Source organism: Rhinopithecus roxellana, chromosome 17 (genome assembly GCF_007565055.1).
Source record: "Rhinopithecus roxellana isolate Shanxi Qingling chromosome 17, ASM756505v1, whole genome shotgun sequence".
NCBI classification, from domain to species: domain Eukaryota; kingdom Metazoa; phylum Chordata; class Mammalia; order Primates; family Cercopithecidae; genus Rhinopithecus; species Rhinopithecus roxellana.
In genome coordinates, this window is record NC_044565.1 from 108,502,650 (window position 1) to 108,519,614 (window position 16,965).

The following is a 16,965-nucleotide window of genomic DNA, read 5'->3' on the forward strand; positions in this document are numbered from 1 at the left end:
GGCTCACGCCTGTAATCCCAGCACTTTGGGAGACCGAGGCGGGTGGATCACCTGAAGTCGGGAGTTGCAGATCAGCCTGGCTAACATGGTGAAACCCCATCTCTACTAAATAGACAAAATTAGCTGGGCGTGGTGGCGCATGCCTGTTGTCCCAGCTACTGGGGAGGCTGATGCAAGAGAATGGCTTGAACCCGGGAGGCGGAGGTGCGGAGGTTGAAGTGAGCCGGGATCACGTCACTGTACTCCAGCCTGGGCAAAGGAGTAGTGAGACTCTGTCTCCAAAAAAAAAAAAAAAAAAACAAAAACAAAAAATCAGGGGACTACTGTAAATTAAAATAAATTCCAGAAGATCAATAAACTAAACCTGATTCTCACACACACACACACACACAATTATAAATATTTTAAAATTCTGTGTACATTATGCTGTTTTGAGATCTTAAAAAAAATCTTTGTGGCTGGAGAAAGACCGTTCCTCCCAGGGCTAGTTATGCTTAGAGATAGCAAGGTCTCAGCCTGGAGCACGCCTGCGATGATAAACTAAGTAGTGCAGGGCCATAACTCCTCTATCTGGCCCCTAAGCCCCAGGAGACAAAATCCCTCTGCCTGAAACATCCCAGGACCAGCTGCCAGGCAACTAGGAACCACCTCCACAGCTCCAAACCCTCCACAAGTATTCACATTAGCCACTCCTAAACTGTTCACCCTGCCCTGCCTTGCCCTTCCCCATAAAACCCATAACGGGGGTGGACTAGATCTTCTCTTTGCTCCTGTCTTCCACCTCCTGACCACCCTGGTGCCTTTCCCACATGGTCCTCCTGTCTCCAGGACCTGTGAGTGTAGTACACTTTGTTTTTTCCTGTGCCACTCCTGTGTCTCCTCTTGAGGTCACACCTGGCTGATCATCACATAAAAGAAGGCAAAGTACACATACACAGACACACAGACACTTATATAAAATCCTGTATTAGAAAAAAATTGAGCAAAAATTTTTATAGGAAAATTGCTCTAGAGCAAAACTTAAAATAGGGATGACAATAAGGAAAAGATCGATACATTTTAAAGTATTTTAAATAATTCTGTATAAAAAGATGCCGTAATCAATATTAGCAAGGAAAAAAAAATCATAGGATAAGTGTTTCCAAAAGCTATAGGGGTAATTACTGATAATATAAAAAGAGAGGGAAAGAAAGGAAGGAAGGCAAAAAGCAACAAGGAAAGGATAAAAGGAAGAAACAACCTAACTGTCCATCAAGAGGTGATTGGGAAAAAAAGCTGATACATACGTACAATGGAATCGCTTATTAAATAAACGAAGGGATCCATAATATGGAAATTTATGTAACTGTGGCTTTTTTTGTTTTTCTTGAGATGCAGTCACTCTGTTGCCCAGGCTGGAGGGCAGCAGTGTGATCTCAGCTCACTGCAACCTCTGCCTCCTGGGTTCAAGCAATTCTCCTGTTTCAGCCTCCCGAGTAGCTGGGATTACAGGCACGTGCCACCACGCCCAGCTAATTTTTTCATTTTTAGTAGAGACAGTGTTTTACCATGTTGGCCAGGCTGGTCTGAACTCCTGACCTTGGGATCTGCCCGACTCAGCCTCCCAAAGTGCTAAGATTACAGGCGTGAGCCACCATGCCCAGTCTATGTAACTATTTAGAAGAATAAGATAGGCCTACATGTATTCACAGGGAAAATTCTTTGTAACCTGAGTAAAGAATACATGTTACAAAATTTCATGTCATAATCTCTTGCCTGCCACCATGTAAGACAAGATTTTGCTCCTCATTTGCCTTCTGCCATGATTGTGAGGACTCCCAGCCATGTGGAACTATCTGGCTCATTTTCCACCTTTGCTGTGATCTCTGAGCAGGCAAGGCTTGTATCTCTATTTCCAGACTACTCCCTCCTTTACATCAGAGCGATTGGCACACCTGTCTCAAGCAGGAGACTAAAAACTACCTGAAGCCCTGGTGTATGCTGCACTCTTATGGGTCCCCTCTGCTATATTCTTACACATTGCTTCTTTTCCTTGGTACAAGTAAATACTAGGAGCACTTAGAGGCTCCTAGCACTTGTAGAATAGCCATAAATGAGGAGTCTGAAAAGAAAAAAGAAATTGCATGCCATGCACTCCAATATCAGGTAGCTTCTGCTCATAACAAATCACTCCAAAACTTAGTTGTTTAAACAATCATTTATTTAGCTCAAAATTCTGAAGGTCAGCAATTTGGGCTGGGTTCTACAGGGCAGCTATTCTCAGGTGGACTTACTTACACATTTGTAACCACCTGGTGAGAAGACAGGTGAGACCCTTTGGTTCTACAGGGCAGCTATTCTCAGGTGGACTGACTTACACATTTGTAACCACCTGGTGAGTAGACAGGTGAGACCCTTTGGTTCTACAGGGCAGCTATTCTCAGGTGGACTGACTTACACATTTGTAACCACCTGGTGAGTAGACAGGTGAGACCCTTTGGTTCTACAGGGCAGCTATTCTCAGGTGGACTGACTTACACATTTGTAACCACCTGGTGAGTAGAAAGGGTGCCTGAGACCCTTTGGTTCTACAGGGCAGCTATTCTCAGGTGGACTCACTTACACATCTGTAATCACCTGGTGAATAGACAGGGTGCCTGAGACCCTTCTCCATGTAATCTCTCCTTCTCAGGGTGGTTAGCCCAGGCTTGATCTCACGCTCATTTCAGAGTTCTAAGATAGTGAGAGGAGAAGCTACAAGGCCTCTTGAGTACTAGGTTTTCAGCAGGCACTACATCACTTCTACATTATAATGGACAAAGCCAGTCACAAAGCTAGCCCAGATTCAAGGGGTGGGAAAATAAATTTCACCTCTCAACGATGAGATGAATTACAAAGTGTTATGGCCAATTTTGCAATCTACCAACCTCCACTTATGTAAAAGTTTTAAAAAATAGAACACATAGTTGTGTATGTACAGATGTAGGTAAATGCAAAGTAAAAGAATAATAGCAGAGATTCTCATGCAGTGAGATTGTGAGGAGTCATTAAAAGCTTTTGAATTCTTGGCTGGGCGCAGTGGCTCATGCCTGTAATCCCAGCACTTTGGGAGGCAGAGGTGGGCAGATCACGAGGTCAGGAGATCGAGACCATCCTGGCTAACACAGTGAAACCCCGTCTCTACCAAAAATGCAAAAAATTAGCTGGGCTTGGTGGTGGGTGCCTGTAGTCCCAGCTACTCTGAAGGCTGAGGCAGGAGACTCACTTGAACTGGGAGGCGGAGGTTGCAGTGAGCCGAGATTGTGCCACTGCACTCCAGCCTGGGCCACAGAGCGAGACTCTGTCTCAAAAAAAAAAAAAAAACCTTTTAAATTCTTGCATTTCATATTTTTGAATTCTTGCATTGATTATTTATGAATTACTTGTATAAGTAAAACTAAATTTAAAAAATTTAATAAAGTCTGAAACACAAGCATATGGATTAATATTCAAAGATCTAAACTTGCATATATAAAAGATCAACTGCTTTCATATCCTTTGCAGGGACATGGATGGAGCTAGAAGCCATTATCCTCAGGAAACTAACGCAGGAACAGAAAACCAAACACCACATATTCTCGCGTGTAAGTGGGAGCAGAATGATGAGAACACATGGACACATAGGGGTGAACAATACACACTGGGGTCTGTTGCGGGGTGGGTGGGGTGAGAGAAAACGTTGGGAAGAATAGTTCATGGACGCTGGGCTTAATACCTAGGTAATGGGAATGATCTGTGCAGCAAACCACCATGGCACATATTTACCTATGTAACAAACCTGAATATCCTGCACATGTACCCCAGAATTTAAAATAAAAGTTGGGCCGGGCGCGGTGGCTCAAGCCTGTAATCCCAGCACTTTGGGAGGCCGAGACGGGCGGATCACGAGGTCAGGAGATCGAGACCATCCTGGCTAACATGGTGAAACCCCGTCTCTACTAAAAATACAAAAAAACTAGCCGGGCGACCTGGCGGGCGCCTGTAGTCCCAGCTACTCGGGAGGCTGAGGCAGGAGAATGGCGGGAACCCGGGAGGCGGAGCTTGCAGTGAGCTGAGATCCGGCCACTGCACTCCAGCCTGGGCGACAGAGCGAGACTCCGTCTCAAAAAAAAAAAAAAAAAAAAAAAAAAAAAAAAAAATAAAATAAAATAAAATAAAATAAAATAAAAGTTGAAGGGAAAAAAAAATCAACTCCTTTCTTTATATTATTCCATTAATTTTTTCCAAAGTGTTGCATTTGTTAAGCATTATTTAAAAGGCTATAACCAGTGGATTTGTCAGTGCCAAGCCAATTTAATAAGATATAACTTTTTTGAATAAATGAACTCACCATGTAGAGTTCCCAGACCATTTGAAACAAGCAAATGTCAGAGAACTACACTAAAAATGCCTCCTCCTTTCCACTTTAAATTGGCTTCCGCTTTGTGAATGGTTACTACGATAAAACTCGGCAGGCTTTCAGGGAACTCAATTTTAATTTGTAAAATACAAGAAAAGGGAATTTCTAAATCAATTATAAGTTTCTGTATTCAAAGCACAACTTTCTGAGTGCCTCAGTGATACCCAATGTCCTTCAAGAACTCTTTTAAAAATCTAAAGTAAATTAAGATGTAGATATGAGAATATTTGAGAGCACCACAAGGGAGGAACACGATAATTCTTCCTCTACCCTTTCTGAGATCTTAATTGGGATTGACCCCTATAAAGAAAGACAGATTCACAGGAGAAGAACAAGCAGAAGTTTAACCACGGCGCTACAGTTTGAATAATGGTGTTTCCTCCAAAATTCATGTTGAAACTTAATCCCCAAGGTAGCAGTATTAAGAGACATGGTCTTTGGAAGGTGATTATCTCCCAAAAGGGCAGAGCCATCATGAATGGGATTAGTATCCCTATGAAAGGGCTCCAGCTTGAAGGGCATACTCTCTTACCCTTCCATTCTTTCTACAATGTGAATCCCTCACATTCTTGCCCTCTAGAGGATACAGCAATAAGGGCACCATCTTGGAAGCAAAGAGCCGTCCTTACCAGACAATGCCAGCGCCTTGATCTTGGACTTCCCAGCCTCCAGAATTGTAAGAAATACATTTGTCCCTTATACATTACCTAGTCTAAGGTATTTTATTAGAGCAATACAAGCAGACTAAGACACATAGATACTGCCTGTGTATATGGGAGATACCCAGGGAAAAAGTACATCTCAAAGAAGTGGCTCAAATACCATCCTCAGCTGAAACAAAGAAAGAAGGGAATGAGGAAGGCCAGGGAAAGTGCCATAAAGGTAGGTGAGGTTTGTTATGCAGATCTAAGTCAGTGCCTTCCCCATTGATAAGAATTTCTAGTGATTTAGAGTCATCCTTCTCATCCTGCTGCAGAGAGACACTCTTACAACTGGAGATTTCTTTTATAAAAGTACATTTTTCTTAAAAGGGATAATGTCTCTGTTTTTAGAGCTTCTCCTGTGTCTGCTGCTTCCAAAAATAATCAGCTGAAAATAAACTTTATGCCAAAATGACATATTTTGAGGTGGCATTTTCTGGTTCTCTACCATCACACTTTGGAGTGGCATATTCCGGTCTCCTATGTCATATTTTGGGGTGACATATTCTGAGCCCCAGCAGTTTTATCTACACAGCAAGCGTTTGTAGAAAAGTCTATTTAGAGCCTGTCTGTCAAATCCCCCAAAGCCGTCTGGTGGCAGAAGAGGCCAGCTTCCCCCATTAGCTGATACCTGTCCCCACCCACATGAATATACTCTCTCGTTTCCTCTCACCTTCTGTGCCTGAGTCCTGCACTTTCTCCTGGGCTTTATATCTGCTTTTATACTGGGCTATTTAGTAATGGCAGGGGATTAGAGAGCTATGAAATGTTGGAAGAACCAGGGTGTTCTGACAAAGACCCCTCAAAGTAAGAACCACATACCCTTCCCTGTTTTTTTCCTTGTCAAAAGTAATGTATCAGAGAGCTGTGCCACCTACTTGCCCATTGGACTTTTGACTCCATAAACATCTTTCCTTACTTACCCCGCTGCCACAGCATCATACAGAGCTGGAAACATGCAAAATAAACTCCCTTCCTAGCTGGCTTGCAGTTTGTTTCTGTCAATGGGAGAGAAGGCTGGAAAACAAAAACAAGAAAGAAGTCTTTTTTTTTTTTTTCTGCCTGGGGTTATGCCCCCAGCAGAGGAAGTATTCATGGCTTCTGGCTCCAGCACCTAAAACAACACCTATGCACGACTTCAGGCTCCCCAGGTCCTGTGGGGTAATGAGAGTGTGTGCTCCCAGCTTCCTGAAGATAAGTAGAGATGATAATTAAAACAGCAGCACCAGTGGGGTCCCATCAGTCTTAGTGGCTAAGTAAACACCGGCTTTGCAAACACACCATTTTTCCTTAAGTTCCTCAAACCCTAGGCAAGAATGAGGCTTTCTGTGGTTGCTAATCCCTGGGTAATGTTTCTTTTTACCACTTTGTAATTCTAGCCTCCATCCAGGATGATTTCTTTATGATTTTGTTGAGATATAACTGTGTGAACCCCAAATATCTGAGACAGGACTCAATTAATTTAGAAAGTTTATTTTGCCAAGATTGAGGACAAATGCCCATAACAAAGACGCAGTAGGTCCTGATGACATGTGCCCAAGGTGGTCAGAGCACAGTTTGGCTTTACAAATTCTAAGGAGACATGAGACATCAAGCAACATATGTAAGAACATTGGTTCGATCTGGAAAGGCAGGACAACTCCAAGCAAAGGCAGGAAGACTCAAAGTGGGGAGGGGACTTTAAGGTCATAGGTGGATAAGAGACAAATGGTTGCATTCTTCTGAGTTTCTGATTAGCTTCTCCAAAGGAGGCAATTAGATATACATTTATCTCAGTGAGCAGAGGGGTGACTTTGAATAAAATGGAAGGCAGGCTGGCCCTAAGCAGTTCCCAGCTTGACCTTTCCCTTTAGCTTAGTGATTTTGGGGCACTAAGATTTATTTTCCTTTCACTTTTCCCCCCTTTTCTTTTTAAAAATCTTTTGGAGAAGGCATTTTAGAAGAAAATGGGTCTCTGGTTTCAGGTTTTGTCTGATCTCTCATGGCTAGGATGGTTTATTCCTAGACAGATATGTATCAAGTTATTAGGAAAGCTCATTTTTAGCATGTTTGGAATTCTCATGTCCTGTAAAGAGAAAAAAGGGGGTGGAAGAGAGAAAAACAGCAACAAACAAAAGAACAATCCTGGAAAATTGACATAGGCCATATTACTCTGAAGCCTATATATCAGTAGGCAGGTATGAAAGAGGCCTATGTATGTAAACAGGTTGCTGTTATTTTCTTCTGAAGTTTAAGTTGTCTGTCTTCATTTCACAGGGCTTAAAAGAAGCACAGCTTAGTCTTCAGTGACTCCAAATTAGAAAAAATGAGGGGAAAAAAAGAAGAAAAAAATGAAAACATTATTTTGAAGACTTGTAGCCAAAACAAATTAGAATTCAGTCCAAACTGTAGAAAATAATAAAAGTTAAAAAAACACTAGGCAAGACTAGAATCTAATAACAGGTGTACTATACAACTAGCATTAGGAGATATACCTAATGTAAATGATGAGTTAATGGGTGCAGCACACCAACATGGCATATGTATACATATGTAATAAACCTGCACATTGTGCACACGTACCCTAGAACTTAAAGTATATAAAAAAAGAAACAGCATGAAGCCAATTAAATCTTTTAAAATTTTGCAATCTACAAAATTTTAATTTTGATCATAAGATATAACTTCCATAAACCTTCATAACCTATATAACCTTCATCAATGAGTTGGTTAATGCTTCAAGAAAACCTTGTTAATCTGACACCGGGGTCTATATCCTGGTCTTGCATCGGTGTGCTTTCCACACCAATGGTTAATTTATAAAGAAATGTAACCTATTTTATCTCTTAAAATTGTCCCTTACAATCTCATATGCCCACTTCTTCCATGATAGTCCCTGGGCCTTGAGGAGTTGAATGGCTTTAATTTCTGGCCTTGTGCCTGGGGAATGCAGTTTATTTTGATTGGCATCTTCTATGGGGCCTGAAGATGAGGCTTTCACTGCTGTCAGTGTTTAAGATTTGGACTTGGTGTCCTTTTTACACCCAGGAGTCAAAACTCTGTAACTTAATGTCACAAGTAGTTTAAAAACACATATAGAAAGATACATGGAAGTAATAACCTTAATTTGAAAAAAATGTTTTTTAATCTTATTTTTTTTAACTAAGCAAACCCAAACATAATAATAATGGCATAGGAATTATTTCAATAAAACATAAAATCTGTTAGGCCAGTTACCAAAAGGCAAAAGAAAAGAACTTCTGCAGTATATAGAATATTATGTTGGAAGAAAACATTTCCTTTAGATCTTTATTCATGAGGTCAGGAGATCGAGACCATCCTGGCTAATACAGTGAAACCCTGTCTCTACTAAAAAATACAAAAAACTAGCCGGGCGAGGAGGCGGGCGCCTGTAGTCCCAGATACTTGGGAGGCTGAGGCAGGAGAATGGCGTTAACCCGGGAGGCGGAGCTTGCAGTGAGCTGAGATCTAGCCACTGCACTCCAGTCTGGGAGACAGAGCGAGACTCCATCTCAAAAAAAAAAAAAAAAAAAAAAAAAAATATTAGCATCGGATCACAACAAAAACAACTTGAGAAAAAAAACTTATACGAGCCAAAAATGAGGTGAAGGAGAGCGTTACTTCATGCCTTTTGAAAGGGGAGAGAAAACTGAAAATGGTGAGATGCAATAAAAGTTAAAACTGTGGATTAACAAAAAATTAAAATCTCTAACAATTTATTAAGAGTAAATCAATCCCTTAAGGAAATTTTGTTGTTCTAATTAATTATTTAGTGTATAAGTGTTTTTTTACATTAAACCCAATCTCTAGAAAGACCATTATAATTTCCCTTTAATTACAGACAACTTGATCCTATAAAAGTTTTTTTTTTAATAAATCCTTTTATATTGTGACTTACACAGATCATTCATGACATGCTTGGACTTTCTGGTTTGTCCTGAATATCCCTCTTTCTTAAAAAACCAGTCATTTTCTTCCAGGTCTAAATTTATCATACAAGCTTCTTTCTTATATAAAATAATTTATCTTTAAGCTTTCTTTCCAAAAAATACCTCTTTATTTCTATAACATCCTTTACATCTCTCTTATTTCCTGGTTTCTTTTATCTTTTATAAAAGGTTAAGTTTTATACGTAACCTTTGAATTAGACAAAAATTGTTAATCTTTTTTAAAAGGACACCTTTTTTAGAAAGAGTATTTTCCTACAATACATTTTTACATACAAATACCCAAATAATGAAATATATATTATTTAATTTAATATAACTTTAGAGTCTAAATTATGACAAGTTTCTCTATGAGTATTTATCCCATTACATTTGCCTACATATTTTATTTTATTGGTTTACCTAGATTGTTTATGAAAATTGCAATAGTCATGATGTAAAGTTATAAAACTCACCATTGCAAAATTCTCACTGAGACAGTGAAAAAGATATGACCTAACTTACTCCATCTTGCTTCTAACTTCCAAGCTGTCCTTGTTCATTCTTGGACTTTGGGAGAAACTTAGTTTAGCTTTGAAACAAATACGATAACAGTCCTTTCCCAAAACAAACCTCCTTACTGCCTGTGGACTCAACTGCTGAAAACCACAAGATTAGAAGTTACAGTAATTTTACTAAATAATTCAAGATGTAGCTATTTTCATTAAACCAAGATCAATGTCTTATTTATTAAAGATTACACAAGCAAAGATCATTCTGTCTTGGGCTGTGTTTATAGTTTTGTAACTCCTATGCCAAATTTTAACACCTTATAGCATTTGGCAGGGATAAGTATGAAATTACTTGATTGATAAATGCAAACAAAAATGTATGCTGGCAATTCTTAAGACATTTCTAATGTTACTTTACCAATAATTTTAAAGCTAGTTTATTTATTAAAGATTTTACTTAAGTCATGTAAACTTGAAAAAGCATTTGACTAGTCTTTCCTTTTTCTGATGAAGTATTTAAGTGCTTTTATTTCTCTTTAAGCTAATTAATTAGAGCTCTTTTATATATTTTTCAGTAGTGAAACTACTGAAAACTTTAGTACACAACACACAAATGCATAGACATATTAGGCATACCAACAGAAGTACATCTTATAGATTCATAAAAACCCTTTTTTTCCCCTATCTTAGATTTTCACATTCTTGATAATCTGTTTCACAACCCTAGGCAGCTGTCAGCTAAATAGCCTTAAATTTGCATATTAAAGGAAACAACTCAGATGAAGATCAAATAGCAAAATTTACATCATAAGGTATGGAGAGAAAGAGTGTGGTGTGCTAGACGGAGATTAAAGATGAACACCAAATCAAACATAAAATCATAGAAATCTATCATCAGATTGTATAAAGAGACCAATTTTATTTAGATATGGACTACCTAACTTTTTTTTTTTTTGAGACGGAGTCTCGCTATGTTGCCTAGGCTGGAGTACAGTGGTGTGATCTCGGCTGAGTGCAAGCTCCGCCTCCCAGATTCATGCCATTCTCCTGCCTCAGCCTCCCAAGTAGCTGGGACTATGGGTTCCACCCACCATGCTCAGCTAATTTTTTGTATTTTTAGTAGAGATGGGGTTTCACCATGTTAGCCAGGATGGTCTCAATCTCCTGACCTCGTGATCCACCCACCTCAGCCTCCCAAAGTGCTGAGACTACAGGCATCAGCCACTGCACCCGGCCGGCTACCTATCTTTTAACTGGATCTCTAAGCTCTGGGCAGAGCCCACACTAAATCCTGGGTTTCCAAAAAGGGAGAATTATTATGAGGCTAGACCATGTGATATTTTTACAGTGCACTTAAAAACTTCTTTTTAAACAAACACATTTCTGAGTGTCTAAACTACACTCTTCTTAAAAAATAAAAAACCCAAGAGTAGCTTCTGTTGTAATAATAATTTTAGTCAATAAACCACGTAATGCAATACAAAAGCAAGCAGTTTAAGAGCTGACATGAACTTGTCTGTTTACACTCTTGGCATTCCATAAGGAAAAACAGGTTTCTCCTCCAAAGGGAGTCTGGTGCATTTGCCATTTTCTTTAAGGAACCCCAGACTACTAGAAATGATTAAGTCCCTCGTGCAGCAGAAGGTGCAAGAGAAAGGAGAGACAGCAGAAGTAAATGAAGAAAACAGAATCCAGTCAACTGGGAGGGGAGGGGGAAAGGGCAAGGTCCTAGGAGAGAAAAAACAACAAAAAAACCCAAAACATTAAGGCCTTTTAAATACAAACATACACACATGCACACATACACACACACATCTTGGATGTGAGCTTTTAATTAAGCTGACATTTAACCATTGAGCTCTTAGTAAAAAAACTTTTTAAAATTCTCATTACTATATTTCAGCTAGGACAAATTGTTGCTATTTCAGAAGCACCAGGTATCAAACCTGAAAGGGCTTGTTTTAGGAACTAAACTCAGGCTGCCATGGTGGAAAAAAAAGAAGGCAGAACCTTAGCTGTGGAACTGCAGCGTGGGGTGACAGCCATTGCTTTCAGTTTGACCTGGCTAACAAAAAGGCGGCCATGTTATGTAAATAAAGATCCTCTAGCAGTTAAAATTTAAAAAATCTTTCCTCTTTTTTTTTCCCCTTTTGCTGGCCATTTCTCTCCCACCACACCATCTTTGTGTGTGTGGTGGGGGTAATTTAGCCACTTCAGAGGGCTTGTTCCCCATAATTTGGAACTTTCCTTTGGATTTGATCAAGTCAGATAGAGTTGATCAAACCCAAAGGGAAAAGACTGAAACAACAAAAACAGAAACAAACAACAACAAAAAACAGGTAAGCAAAACAAACAATGACGCCACTTTAGCCAAGAAAAAACCCTATTCAGTAACTTATCTAGGGATGGGCCTCAGGCTGTAGACTGCTCTCTACCATCCTAAAAGCAGAAAAAAAAAAATACACAAAAACTCAGCTTCTCTTTTGGAAGCAAGCTGAAACTCCATAAAGGAGTTACCCGCCTTCCATCGGAAACAGGAAATCCTGCCTTCCTTGTTGGAAGCAAGTAAAACTTCAAAAAAAAGAGGAGTGGTACAGCAAAATAAATTTTAGATCTCAACCAAATTTTGGAAGATCAGGGACTCTCTGGAGGGGGTGCTCTCAGACCTCAGCCAATTGTCCTATTGGTTTGAGCCACAAAGTTAGCTCATGCTGGTACCAAGCAACAATAGGAGAATTGTCAAAGATCAGGGACATTGCCACTCAGAACCCCCTTGTAGTTGCTAAAATGTGAACCTGAAGATCTGAGACACATCTCAGTTAATTTGGAAAGTTTATTTTGCCAAGTTGAGGTCACACACCCGTGACACAGCCTTGAGAGGTCCTGACGACATGTGCCCAAAGTGGTCACAGCACAGTTTGGTTTCATACATTCTAGGGAGACAATCAACACACGCAATATAAACACTGGTTCAGTCTGGAAAGGCGGGACAACTCGAAGCACAGCTGGGCAGACTTGAAGCAGGGAGGGGCCTTCAAGGTCATAGGTAGATATGAGACAAATAGTTGCATTCTTTTGAGTTTCTGATTAGCTTCTCCAAAGGAGGAATCAGATATGCATTGATCTCAGTGAGCAGAGGGGTTGACTTTGAATAGAATGGGGGGTAGGTTGGCCCTAAGGAATTCTCAGCTTGATTTTTCCCTTTAGCTTAGTGATTTTAGGGCAAGATTTATTTACCTTTCACAATGGACATACAATAAATTATATATATTTAAAGTGTATAATTTGATAACCTTTAACATAAGTATAGACTGTGATATCATCATCACAATAAAAATAAAGAGCATGTCCATCACCTCCAAAAGTTTATTGTGCTTCTTGGCAATCTGTCCCTCCCCTTTCCTGCCTACTGATTGGCTTTCTGTGATTACAGCTTGCATTTTATAGAATTTTATATAAATGGAATTGTATATTATATAGTATGGACTTCTTTTTTTTGAATTTTTACTTAGCATAATTAAACTAATTCCTGCTGTTGCATATTTCAATCGTTTATTCCTTTTTATTGCTGAATTGTACTCCATTATGTGAATATGCTGCAATTTATTTATCTGTAGCTCTGTTGAGAAACATTTGGATTGTTTCCAGTTTTGAGCCATTATATATAAAGCTTCTGAGCATTTTTGTACAAGTCTTTGTATGAGTATCTGCTTTCATTTCATTTAGGTAAATACCTAAGTTTGGGTTGGCTGAATCATATGGTAGTCATATATCTAACTCTTTAAGGAACAACCAAAATTATATTATTTTACATTCCCACCAGCAGTGTATAAGAATTCCAGTTGTTCCAAATCCTTGTCAACACTTGGTATAATTAATGCTTTTAATTTTAGCTGCTGTACTCTTTCCAATATTTTTGTAACCAGTTCCCTAAATTAAAGTACCTCTGTTTAAAACACCTGCAGTGATGTCTTTCTTCCTAGTTGGGTGATGACTCAATACAAGTATTAGGTGACTCAACACTCACTACCTGTTAGATAAATGAATGAATGAGTTATTTAGAGGAAAGCTCTCAGGGATATAAAAGGTTGAAAAAGTAAGAGTCATGTCCAGGCGGTCAGAGACTATGATGAAATGACACTGCAAAAACTCTATTTTAAACATAGACACAGAAAGGCAGCAATAAAAGAATCTCTAACAAATACACAGAGGAAGGTTCAGAGGCTTGGAATGGGAACCATTTAAGAGTAGGAAAGGATAGTAAGTAGCTAGTGTTTGAAAAGAGAGACTAAGTAATGGGAGAGTACAGATGAAGGTCAGGTAATTTAACAAGAAAGAGTGAATAGGAATGGCAATCAGTAGAAAAGATAATGGCTTACAAAGATTGGAGAGAGTTTCCAAGAGCAAGTTTGAAGAAGGGGGAGTTTAATGGGGACCAATTAGCCTAAAAGTTTAACTGAAGGCGAGAAAATAAAAGTGGCTTGCAATAAACTCTGAACAGTATATTACAAAGTATGCAGATTATAGAGAAACAAAGGCTGTGAACAGGGACAAGCAGCCCACATGACCTTGGGCAGATTCAGAAATGGATTTGATAGTGACACAGGCACTGGTTCTGGTGCCTGCCCAGCCTGTTTCTTCTGGGTAGGTGACTGGGTTGGGTGGGTGGTATGAGTCAGTTTGCTGTAGGCAGATGCACAAGTCCTTCTATCCTGCTGACTAGGGAGGGAGCTGGAGGAGAAGGGGGGACTATTGGCTTTGGAAGGAAAGGAGGACTGTTGCTTGGTGTGTGGAGAAGCTGGACACAACGCTTCCTCCTCGCAACTTCGCCATGTATTTGTTGCTTACACTGCCTCGTCTTACGGGGTTTCCTGTATATTCACACTGCAGCCCCTACCACCTTTACCCTCGGAAGGATGGGGGCTGTGTTTTCTAGCTCCATTGCTCTTCCACAGCACTAGGAACAATGACAGTAATGTGTTCTTTTCTTTAAATATTTATGGAGCTCCTACTCTGTGTCAGGCTCCAGGTGTAAGAAAATGAAGACATAATTCCTGAGCTCAAGGAGGTCGCAGCACAGCAGGAAAGATGGACACATCAGTAGTTCCCTACAAGAGCGTGCGAGAAGTGCTAGAAAAGAGGTATTCATCAAGAGGCAAGGAAGTAGGCAAAGCTCTACAGCTGAGCTGGAGCTGGATTTGGCAGGGGGCTTAAGAACAAGTGGGGGTTTGCCAAGCAGAGAAGGCAGGGGAGGGGGAACAGGGAAGACAGGGAGGGGGAACAACAGGAGAGGTAGGGAGGTCGGAAAGCTCCAGAGAAAAGTAAAGTTTGAGGTTCCTGGCATGCGGGGACTGAAGCATGGCTGACAGCTAGAGTGGAGGGAGAAGAAGAGTTGCAGCATCTTCCAGCAAGTTGCTCGAACTAGGCCAGAGGATGCTAGGGGAACAGCAGGAAGGGCCCAAGGGAAACAGGTTTTCAGGTTGCAGATTGTAGAGGCAGTGGTAAACAAGTGGTGTTCTTTTTCTATGATTACTCTCTGTATTTGCAGATTGCACTGCCCACCATCAGCTGGGTATCCTCTGATGTTAGAACTTGACCTCACCTCTGATTGAGAAGGGAAGTGAAAAGGAAGGGGAATACGATAGTTACAGATGAGGCTGGCACTGAACATTGTATTGAAAGAGACTGATGGGGCAGAAGGGACATGCTGTGTAAGCGTCAGGAAGACACTGGTGTTTGAAAGCTTGGGATCTGACCCAGCTGTGACTACAGAGAGAAGCTTATGGTAGACATAGGAGCTGAAATGAGAAATCAGTTGGGAGGCGTGTGCAGGGGGAAAAAGTGTGAGGGCCAGATGCATGGTAGTTTTGCCACAAATGGAAAATGAGGAGGTGGATACAACAGACATTTTAGCAGAAGAACTGTCAGAAATTGGAAGTGATTGTGTGGAGGCCGAATGACAGGAAGGGGTCAGGCCTGCAAGGCAGAGCAGAGGGTGGTGGTCTTGATGGAGACTGGGAATGGAGGGCTGGAGGGAAACCTTGGGTTGATAGGTTGGATCCCTGCCTGTGGAGAAGGCAAATGGAGGTGTTAGGATGTCGCTGGAAACGAATGCCTTGATCTTAGGAAAGAGACATAAGTCATGTAGATTTAATCACCAGAAGCACATGCATGGTGACTGAATATTTGAAAGGGTGAGATTGCTTTAGGAGAATGAATGAGTGAAGGAACATGAGACAAGGGATGGATGAGACCCAGGAGAATATCAGTGCTCAACGACAGGGTAGGAACAGAAGCCAATAAGGGGTTACAGAAGGATTTGTCAGGGAGAAAACCCTGCAGAGGAGCATTCCAGGAGAAGCGGGCTCAGCATCGAAGCTGGGTGGGGGCTGGAGGGAAGGCTTTGGGTTTGGCATTCAGAATGTCATGGGTGAGCAGGGGCTGGGATGGGTGGCAGAAAACGTGACAGCAGAGGAAGCAGATGCAGGCCAGTCTTGCAAGGACAGAAGGCAGGTCCCGGCACAAGAAAATGGCTGGTATCAGCTGAAGGGTGGGGTAGACTTGAGCGTGTGGGTAGACAGAGACGAGGAATTGGTGGAGATGGGAAGGTGAAGGGAAATGAAGGAACCAAGTGTAGTAACATAAGGGGAGAAAGTCATAAGCCAAGGGGAGAGTCATAAGCCAAGAGGAGGGATGAATGTTCTAGTGCCTCTGACAAACAGGAGGGAAGGTAGAGAAAGGTCTGGGGGTGGTGGGCAGGCACTGGAGTCAGGTCAGGAGATGGACAGCTAAATCACCCAGTCAGAGGCAGGGAGGAAGAAACCAGGCATTAGAAAGGATCATTTAGATGCAAAACTTTACAAACCTCATATTCAATTTATGAAATTCTATTTTCACTTTTTCCTTCTCCATATTTTATTTTTAAAATATTTTGATACTTTAATAAAGCAGGCCTGTTTTATTTCTCTCAGTGCTAGGTAATGGAAATCTAGACCTTGAAATAACAGGCACTTTCAATTGCTGGTGAAAAAAATCACAGTTAGTTAAGGAGAAGGAAATATATCCCTCTTTCCCTAACCGAAACAAATAAAACTAAATGAAAACACAAAATGTTCTTCTACATCATTTAACTATGGTTGCCAATGTTATTAACATTTCTAATACAAGAGTTTTACAATGGATCTGAACTTCAGAGACTGTTGCTATGGCTTGTGGAAGTAATCTGTAGCTTCTGTGAAGGCTGTAATTCTCACTGATCTTGCTTTAAAATGTGTTGCTCTGGTAAAATTCCATTTGAGATCTGTTTTCCAGAAGGTATGGGTACCTGTGCATCTTCTCTACTAAGTCAGAAGATGATTATGAGCACTTTCATCATATCTTATTTACACAAAGGTAAAATTATAATAATA

General features: G+C 40.5%; 1 protein-coding gene across 3 annotated transcripts in view; it reads right to left on the bottom strand.

Moving 5' to 3' along the window:
* The window catches only part of NMS (neuromedin S), a 45,244-nt gene that overhangs the window by 17,834 nt on the left and 10,445 nt on the right, over window positions 1-16,965 (bottom strand). For all 3 annotated transcript variants that reach the window (XM_030921528.1, XM_030921529.1, XM_030921527.1), the window contains one exon: window positions 6,042-6,135. In XM_030921528.1, the coding sequence (XP_030777388.1) occupies window positions 6,042-6,135 (94 nt within the window). The remainder of the gene's footprint in view (window positions 1-6,041; window positions 6,136-16,965) is intronic.